At 40.4% G+C, this 10334-nt stretch overlaps 1 protein-coding gene across 1 annotated transcript; it reads right to left on the bottom strand.

The window, feature by feature from the left end:
- Positions 1–3815: 3815 nt before the first annotated feature.
- On the bottom strand, positions 3816–9622 carry gdap1 (ganglioside induced differentiation associated protein 1). The gene is made up of 6 exons (XM_008307602.3): positions 9393–9622; positions 8785–8974; positions 8264–8437; positions 8061–8155; positions 7749–7863; positions 3816–7679 (listed from the first exon to the last, which is right to left on the bottom strand). The coding sequence occupies exons 1-6, from the start codon at positions 9549–9551 to the stop codon at positions 7327–7329; spliced, it is 1086 nt and encodes a 361-aa protein (XP_008305824.1). The 5' UTR covers positions 9552–9622; the 3' UTR covers positions 3816–7326.
- Between the last annotated feature and the right edge of the window lie 712 nt (positions 9623–10334).

The raw sequence follows: 10334 nt of genomic DNA, 5'->3' as shown, positions 1-10334 counted from the left end.
ATGTGGAATTTGTGACACACAGATGAGAGTCTTCCAGCCTTGACCCATCTCTGTAAACGGAATGTGTCTTTGAAGATAAGTGGGCATTTAAACTACTACAGCAGCGGCTCGATGCTCGTGATCCATCGAGGGGTGCACGTTCACACAGGTTACACGGCCATTAAACAAGGAGAGAATCAGATCAGATCTCCCTCCCTCTTCCTCTCTGTCTTTCTCCTACACACACTCACATGCACACACACACACACACATCGAGGGAGAGTGCAAGAGGGAAAGCAACTACGGCCTACCTCCTCTCTGTGAGGTTGGATGTGATCATATTCACCTCAGGAAAACATTTTTGCAAACAACAATAGTGCACTTGTGTTTCAGTTTTAGCCTGTGCCGAGGGTCACCGAGGACAAACTGTTTAGTGGTGGTGCTCCACGAGGAGGAGTCAGCTGGTTCTAATCAGCTCAGCTCCTCAGTCGAGATTCATCTGCTGTCCTCCAGTTGAATCTCAAATTTTATCTAATTTTGTTTTTCAGGCTAATTGAAAACACAACGGCAATCCAGCATTTTGACACATTAATGAGTCCAACAAAATGGATAGTGGTGCGGCGAGGTGGTGTGCGTGCAAAACTTTCACATGTGCAGGAGCTGTGACTACTTTCAGGGAGAACCACTCATTGTCAAACATAACACCAAACATAACGAAGTGTTTTCAGAAAACATTTCCTCCAACATGAACCCAGTTGTCCTACTTCTGTTTGTACTCTGCAAACACTTTCCAGCTGTTTCAAAACATGAGAATGAAGCCAGACCTGATGCTGTTAATTTCCTCAAAATATCATGACAAGTACATCGTATCATAGTTCCATGAGGTCATGTTGTCTTAATATGGGAAATATACACTCCAAGTTTCTTATTATCAGAAAAAAACAGCTGTATTATACCATAACATGTTTTGTCTGGAACTCAAAAAATATTTTTTTTAGAAAATAAAAGATATATAAACTTGAATTGTACATTACATGCAACATGCTCTGGATTCTACAGGCATTCCCAAATCTGCTTTTTTCCATGTTTAGCTTTCAGTAACTAGACACTCTCTGCGCAGTTTCTTTGTCTAGTCATGAAAATGTTGACGGTTATTTTACTTTGCACTTGTAATAATATTTTAAGCACAATGAATGCAAAAAGCACAGTAAAATGCATGTCTTTCCCCAAATCTTTACTCAGTAACTGTAAAAGTGCATTCAAAAAGTAGCCGCCCCATGTTAGTCCAAATAATCTTTCATCCCAAATAACAGACGATGCCCTAAAAGGCAGCTTTAAGTTCTAAAATGGAGCTGCTCTCTCCTTTAGCTCATTCAAATACAAATTTCTCAGCCGCAGTCGCAGGATCAGATTTGTCTCTCTGGAGTTAAACTAATTCAACTCTTACCATTTCAGACCAGATGTCATGTTTTTCCTCGGTGAAAGGGCAACACAGCTTCTTTCTAAGAAACAGAAACCAAGTCAAAGTGCGGTTTGATCAGAACTGACTTGTCAGCAGTAACTCCTCTGATACTGATTGCTGAGGATGTCTGGCCTTATTCAAACCACATTGGGTGACATTTGAATTCTTGTAGTACTAGGTAGTATTTGTGCCTCCATTCAGACCAAGTTGTTCAACTGCAGTATGTCTCTGGTATTCTGTAAAAGCCACTGTAGGTAACTGACATCTCGGTCAGCTTTTACAACTGTACTCAGAGAGATTCGTCACTGACTTCTGGATATCTCACTGGAAGTTGGACCGTATTGTTGGTGTTTTTCCTGCCGGCAATCAAATGGAAAAAAAAAAACAAATTCGGAAGTAATAATTTCTGCTTTCCCCTGTGCTGCTGCCTAACCTGTGCCAGATCACAAGGACAATCTCTGGACAGTTAAACCTAATATCTGTGTAAAGCCACTACACACCATTAAGTTTCCACTCCTTCCTGTTTGGTACATTTTGAAATTCAATTTCAGCGTGTGCCTTGATGTATCCAAAAGCTGCAAAAAAATGGAAAGGCGGACGGAACAGAGTGGAGCTATAAATTTGGTGTAAATCTGCGAGAACCATTTAAAGTCAGAGTGAGTGCCGACCTCCCCCCCGTCCCCCCGCCCCCACTCCCCCACTGTACACACCCCGTTTCAGTGCTACATCAACTTGCCTCAGTTTACTTGTCATAAGTGTTCTTTGCCTGGAGGTTCAGGCCCCACATCAGGAGGGAGGGCGGGGTGGGGGGCTCTGTTTGGTGACAGCGAGACCTCCACTCATCAGCCAGTCAACAGAGCTTTGACTGATCAAACAAAAGTTTCTGCAGCAGCAGTTATCAGGGTTTTTTCCATCAGTGTTCACCTCTTACAAAAAAGGAAGCACGTGGAGGAAGTCGAAACCCGAGACAATAAATATTCTCACTGCATTAACCTGTTTAAGTGTAAAACCAACAAGACACTGGAAGTTGTGTCTCTGCGGTATCTTAACGACTTCATCCGATTCCTGTCTCTGTTGAGGAACTGCTCTTGGGCAGACTGACTATTTAAATAAGGATGTTTGACTTTGGATATACAGACCACGAGTCTCTCACAGGGGTTCTTTACTGTAACGTAACAGGTGGAATAACCTTCAATGACCTCTGGGAAAAGAACACACAATTCCAAAGTAAACCATAAAACTTGGACAAGTTTGTTTTTTTTTTTTTTTTGTTCTCAACACATGTTTAATATTATTTATCTTAATTTTTTATGGCCCTTGGACCTTTTTTTGACCAAGTATCAGAATACATGGACATAAGGGACAAATTTGAACCTGCACTTCAATCTTGCAGCTAACAGCTAAACAAAAAAAAATACATGCAAAAAAGCAGTTATCTTGTAAGAAAATACATTTCATATTAAGAATATTTTTGCAGATTATTTCTAAATTTTTGATTTGTTGACACAATAAAAACAAATGCTTGGCCCCTTTCACCAATTGAAGGAGGATTTGTATTGCAGTACTGTAGGTCTCCTCCGAAAGCCATGGAGTACCATCTCTTCAGCAGACTGGTGTTTAAGAAGCACCAGTTCAAATATTTGAGGAGCACATGTGGGGCTGAATGGTGGCACAGGATTTCTTCATAAAGCCGCTGAGGGCCAGTCGGTGGGGGGTCGTTTTAACAGTAGTGTCAACAACATCAGGAGATCCCACCTCTGTCGACTCAGCAAACAGCGTGTCGCTGAGAGGCTGTGACGGCGCTTTCTGGAAAGATGCTGTGGTTTTCTCAGAACAGCCAACATGCTGCCAACAAGCCTTGGCCATTGAGTCCAGTGGTTCCACAGCAACCGAGAGAGTAAAATAAAACAAAACTGAACTTTGAGGTCTGATGCAACGACAAGGCCTTTTGGACAGGAGTGAAAACTGAAAATAAACTAAGGTCAGCTGAACAGAAAGTGAGCAGAGCTTTCACATCCATAGAGGATTTCTCAATGAGACACTCATTGACAAATGGCAACACAGTTGCTGAGCTAGTAAAATAAATGTGCTGTTTAATATAAAATGCATCATTACTTTTTTGCTTTTTTACCCACTCCTCTGCGTGTCACAGTTTCTCTTCGCTGCAGGTTGTAATGTAAATCTCCCACTGCCTGGTTCTGGTGCCGTGGAAGTTTCCAAGCTTTCACTTCGCTCAGCTGCCACTTGAAGTGGGCTGAGCTGTCAGCCAGGGCTGAGTGGGTGTTTGTTTACCCAGCCTCCCTGTCTGTGGACACCCAACACAGGTCCAACATCATCAACCCACTGCTCACCTGTCTCACTCCATGTGGACACAGACTCTCAGTTCAATGAGGAAGCGCTGCCTCGACACAAGCCAAATGTTGTGAAATCTAAGATTCAGTCAGTCATGTCTTCCTGAAGCATCTCATTATCCTAAATATCATAAATATGTTTTTATTTCATCAACACATTGATGTTTATTTTATTTGGACAAAAACTAGCCGGTGTTTAACTATCTGTTAGATAACTGTTAGCTACTTAATGCTATATTTGACCCATTTATTTATTTTTTGGTCTCACGAAGAAGAAATTAGTCAAGCTCAGTCACGCTGGAGGAAAGTAGGTAGTGAACTGGTATAAAGTAAACCTTATTTGTAGCAACATCTTAGGTTTAGAGTCTCTTCTGTACTAGAGTTTCTCTGCAATAATACTGACACTGGCAATGACACTGGTCGACCATACTGTACAGTAGTTTACAAACCTAATAGGAAACAACATAGAAAAGAGTAAGTTGTTGTACTCTCCCTCTCGCTCTCTTTCAATATTCATTTTTTCAGGTTCCTATACTTAATTTTTTTTCAGTTGCCTGAGGAAGCACTATGCATCCCTCGTCCTCATCCACTCACTCTACTTTCAAATTCTGTTTTTCTCTCTCTCCATCTGTCTGGTCTGAGGGCATTTACGTCTGCTGGGGGGTTCCTAAAAACCTGGCCTTCTCCACCTGATGTAGACACATGTGTGGACAGGACTCATAATTAAAAGGGAGGGAGGAAGGAGTCGGTGATGTCCTGTGACGCAGATCACATTGTTTATTTGGCTGGCAGCAGTAGCAGTGCATGAAGTTCTAGTTGTGGTCTGACCTGACCATATCTACCAGACGTTGTGAAAGTTCATACAAATAATGTTCCAGCAGGATGTTATAATATAGAATAACTGAAGCTTTGATGCAGACGGGACTCCACTCTTATGCCACATCATCAAGGATATTGACTCCATGGTGCCACAGAGCTGTTAAAGAGCCGCTAAAACCTGAGACAATAAACAGAGGGAGCCAGTGGCGTATAGCAGCATAGCAGTAAAAGTGTCAGTCGCATGGACAGTGTTTGATCGCTCCCTTCCCTTCAAAGGAGGTTGAAAGTGTGAAAGTTATGCACACAGATATGTTGGAGCCAACTAGTGAGAGCTTACAAATATATATTACTTCAACAAAAGCAGCTGAATCCTTTAACATCTGTGTCTCCACTCAGATTTTGCCAGGAATCCCCTCAGAAGGCCCTGCTCCTCCACAACCTGCTCTTTATTTCAGAATTAAAAGCAGTTCTGAAGCGAGCATCAGTGCAGATCTGGATCTAATTCATTTTTAATAACATAATATTGTTTTTCCACCTCGCGCTAGCATCCGGGACGAGATGGATGTGTCACGGATATTATGTTGAAAAAATTGACTTTGAAATGAAACAACTGTGTTATTTTTTCTTCTGCAGCATCTAGACCAAATGCAAAATCACTGTGGTTTTCAGACACTTAAAACACTGATGTGCAAGTTCTATATGTGTGGCATGAAAGTTGGACTGCTTATATGTCACCTGTTAATTCTTTCTTTAACCTGTTTTGCTCAAGCTAAAATATATTTACGTTATTTAGGTTCATTTTCTGTGTTTGTTTTTTTTTTTTTTCAAACGTTGTATCCTCCTGTTAGCTGGTTTTTAGCCATTTCTTTGCTAACTTTGAGCTATTTTGCTATGTTTTATGCTCAGTTTACTTGTCTCCGTACTTGTCTGAGTGTACCTTTCCCTTTACTGGTAAGTCTCTAGTCTTGTATCCAATTATCTTTATGATGTTTGGCAACAAGTGATCCATTTATACTCAAACACAGTAATAAAGTTTCACTCTGAGTTAAACTCTCGGGCCTTTATAATGGGAAGCATGTTTATCAGCAGGCGTGCTACATTCTGCCTATATTTTCCCGATTTAATCTTCTTGATAAAACAGTCAGGATGCTTCTAAATCAAAAGTCAACCACAAACAGTAATGTAACTCAGGAAACACTGTTAGACATTTCCACCTCAAATGCTCCCTCACCAGTAGGTGGCAGTAATGCACTTTAAACAATTCGGAGCTGCCTGTATTTTCCCATTTCCCTCCTTTTGCATGTGGACCGGTTGTTTCTGCTTGTGCTGTGTTGTAATATCCCACAGTGAAAAGGTGACCATGGTGTCACTCTTCATGATGACGTCTGTCTTTGTCTAATTACTATGAACCACCTGTTAGATGTTAAACATCTGCTTTGTTAAATGTCAGGGACAATCATTTTGACAATACCTGAGCGAGTCCAGCTTCAACAAAAAGGTTTATTTTTCCAAAATTACTTCACTGTTAAAATGAACGTGGAAAAAAAGAAGAGAGTTTGAAATTATAGGTAATTGGAAACATGCAGAGGCTCACAGCATCCGACCCTGGCCGGTTATATTACGAGAACAACGAATAGGAGATTGTTTCTAAAGAGAATGCTGCTCTCCAGTGGGCATATGACAACATGACATGACAACACAAAATGGGCTGACCACACGTCGAATGACAAGCTTTTAATTTTTTTTTTCTTTTACACCATGGTGGACTTGGTTAAAACAATGGTAGACTGGTAAAATAAAATACAGCTCCGACTCATTACAAGTACAAGTTGATGTTAATTTTGGTTGGTATTGTCTTATATTATTATTATTATTTGTTCATACAGTAGTACACCAGAATAACGATGAGTAAAAACATTTGCCTAATGGTAATGTTGACAGTGCAAACAGATTATTTTAGACACTGACTTGGGATAAGCTATTAAAGCTTCCAAGCTATTTGATGAAGCACTGCTGTATGTTTGCTAGCCGTTCTATTGGTCCAGAGATGAGGTTAACTCTTCTGCTACTGCAGAATTGTTGCAATAACTATATATTTTGAGCCATCATCTGTCAACAATTCTACACAGTAGTATCTTCTTCTTCCAGACGCCTCCTCCATTTCACATCGCTTCATCTCTTGTCTTTGTTATTATCACACCAGACATTTTCATGACCTTTTCCACTACATTGACAAATCTCCAGGTTCTTCTTTTCTCCTCCAGCCTGGCAGCTACAACTTCAACTGATGTTGAAGCAAGTTGTTAAATATAATCTTTATCTCTCTGCTGCACTTGTCCGACCCTGCTTGACCTTGTCTCTCCTACTTTAAATCCAAACTCTGTTTTAATCACCAGCCATAAATGTGATTCAAGACGGAAAGTCACAAAAAAAACAACACCTGCTTATGTTTGATTTACAGTATAATCAGTGAGACATGCAGAAGTTCTGTTGTGTTTCTTTAAAATAAGTCCTTGGTTATTCCCAGCAGCCACAACATGGAAACTAAAAGTGCTGTTTGTGCAAAATAAATAATAATTAAGGAGTTTTTCATTTAGACATAATTTATTCATTAGGCTTATTGAGCATATCATTATTTGTTTAATAACATCTGACAATAATCTGAGTATTTCTCCCCTGCAGCCTCCTCACTCCAACCAAACACCTCAGTGTCCCTCAGCTAAAGGCAGTTATTCTTTTCTTCATGTAAAGAAAGGTCAAATATGTCGCACCTGCTAGAATTCCTATCAACAGAGTGCTACCGACTATCACGGGTGCGTTCTTCTTGGCCACGCGAAACGCCACGGGCAGCACAGCCGATATCAGAATGTTGTTGACGTGGCCCAGAACCCTCCTGAAGGCCGGGCGCTCCACCACGCGCTCGTAGTAGGTTTCCAGGTTGACGCGGTTACCGTTGCCCCAGTAACGACGGGAGAGGCCGAGGAACTTGAGGCGGTGCAAGGTGACGGCGAGAGAGATGTCAGCCATGCTGAAGAACTCTCCGCACAGCCAGGACGGACTACCTTCTTCTGTGGTCAAAAAGAAAGGAAATATAAACATAAAAGCATAAACATTGTCACCGCTGACGTTGTGGTTACCTGGTGTTTCCTCCACCCTTCTCTGGAGCTCTGTCTCCACCTGGTCCATCACACTTTCCATTTCATCCAGGAGCTTTTTCAGATACTTCATGTTGTCATGGTCCAATAATTTAGTCTGCACAGAGGTTTTTTTTTTACAGTAACAATATTATTATGTATATATATGTTTTATGGTAAATTACTGTGAATTTCAAGGATTGTTTTGATTAATCTATGCAGCCGGCCTTGTTCTTACAGAACAACCAGAAAATAAGCAAAAAAAAACTAAAAGAAAAAAAGTTCTCTACTGTGACTAACTTGCATTGTTTTTACCTTCAGGCGCCTCTGTTTTGCTACATAGGCATCTTTAAGCTCTGGGTTCTGCTCTGCCAATTTCTTCAGTTCAGTGTGAGTATTAACGATCTGTGCTGTGGACAAAGTGAGACATTAAGACACAAAAACATTACTCCATCTCAGCAGACTGGTGTACCAACCGTATACAAGGGGTTGTACTTTTCTGTATTACTGTGTCTTACTTCGAATGCATGTGGCAGCATATGCTGGTATGTGTGAGTCCACTGTGATCTCTGGGTGAAGGATGCAGCCATGGGTGTACGCATCCATCTGCAGTGAGTCCAGCAGCTCTCTGTAGTGCTGCACTCTGTGATAGTATGTGCTGCCTTCATCTGGTACCAGCTTGGGTGTGCAGTCTTGAAGGAAATAAGTCAAGAAAAATGATACTTAAAAATGATGTGTACGTTTGTCTGAACAAGGTACAAAAGTCTCAGGGTTATTGTCAACAAATGTCCTGTGCTGAGAAGTGTTCTATACTTTCTGTAGTATAGCCATGCTTACCATAGGTTCCTCCTGAGGTGACTGGAAAATACCTTTAGTATTTAGCTATCATGCATAAGTGCAAACCAAAAAAAAAAAATTAAGAAATTAAATTTAGACAAAAGCAAATCAAATATTTTGAGCAACATAAAAAGACATTGCATAACATTGCATAAAAATCCGTAAGAAAGGACTTATTACTCAGTGATTTTAGTGAGCTCACCATTGAAATTGTTCTCTAGGTAGTCCATGATTTGTGTCGGGTCACAGATGACATTGTCCCCATGGACCAGGACTGGTACCTCACCAGCCGGATTCAATCGCATGAACCAGGGCTCGTTGTGTTCACTGAGAGGTAAACTGACGTCATATTCCTGACAGGGGAGACCTTTCTCTGCTATGGCCAAACGCACCTGAGAAAATAATATATTAGAATAGAATAGAATAGAATAGAATAGAATAGAATAGAATAGAATAGAATATTAATTTCTGTTTGCAAATGATGACTCATAGAAACTGAGAAAAATGTTGTATTTTTATTTGGTTTTAAATTGTATTTATTTATTTATTGCTGTTTACACGCCATGCTGTATGTCATCTGAATATCATCATAAGCACCAAAAAAGCACGTAGAATTTGCTAGATTTTTTAAAAATAATGTACCACCCTCCAGTCTGCATCAACGGTCGTCATTATCCTAACAATGACTCGGCGCCTCAGTGGTAATAATGACAAGGATGTCACAGTTTCATGCAGCTGCAGCTGCAGGTTTATTTTAGCAGGTGAGGAGCTGTCCGTCAGAGGGTGGTGCTGAATCCTGATCACACTTACCTTCTGAGAATTAAACGACTGTGTCCAGTGATACAGCGTCAGTTTGGCCTCACTGGGTTTCACCACTGTTCCACGGTGTTGCTCTTCATCTTCTGCTGGTTCCGTAGCTAAAAGGGCAGGTTTTTCCTCCAAGATTTCCGAGCTGGTTTCGGACGACATTTTATTTATTTGTTTTCAGGAGACACATAAGAGCAGGGCAGGGCAGCGCGTCGAGGTTTGCGAATGGCTCCTACTACTGGCTTGGCGGGGAAGGTTAAATCTGCTGTATATATTTTGAAGTAAGTCATACTTAATTTAAGGGGAAAATAATGTATCCAGTTATTGTATAATTTAGTCTTGTTTTTTGACCTATTTACATTGCAGTTTATCAACCTTTGTGGTATTTCTTTGTTTCTTTTTTTAATGAAACAAATTAAATAATAGTACACAATTAGAAAAAAAACAGGAACACAGACAGGAAGGGGAAATGGTACAAACAGAAGCGAACTCCAGATAGAGAAGGGATTAAAGAAAAAGACACCGAACGTTTTCATTATATAAGATTTACTTTACAGATGCAACAACTGTGTTTGTACAGCAGAGGTCACTCTCGTTTATGCATTTATTTTTTTGACTTCTGCAAGTTTAACACCAGAATGGTCCATCCTTCAGTTTGTTTTTTTTTTTTTAGTTTTAGACACAAAAATCAATGAGTGAATGTTTGCAAATTACACATGCACAAAAGGTACTACTCACTGGAATTCAACAGTTCTCCAACGTTTCACCGGTGAACTAAGATGATGAGGAGGTGAAGTTACATGTTATGGTTGACGACCCTTTACTTGCCATTCCTGTCTAAGTGTACAGGAGAACAGATGGATGGTTTTAGTTATTAAAACAAAGTGTGTTTAGTTTGTCTGCTGCTCTAAAAATATGATGATCTAAAATGATGTCTGTCACAGA

This window comes from Cynoglossus semilaevis, chromosome 3 (assembly GCF_000523025.1).
Source record: "Cynoglossus semilaevis isolate Cse_v1.0 chromosome 3, Cse_v1.0, whole genome shotgun sequence".
NCBI classification, from domain to species: Eukaryota; Metazoa; Chordata; class Actinopteri; order Pleuronectiformes; family Cynoglossidae; genus Cynoglossus; species Cynoglossus semilaevis.
This window is presented reverse-complemented; position numbering and strand designations above follow the sequence as displayed.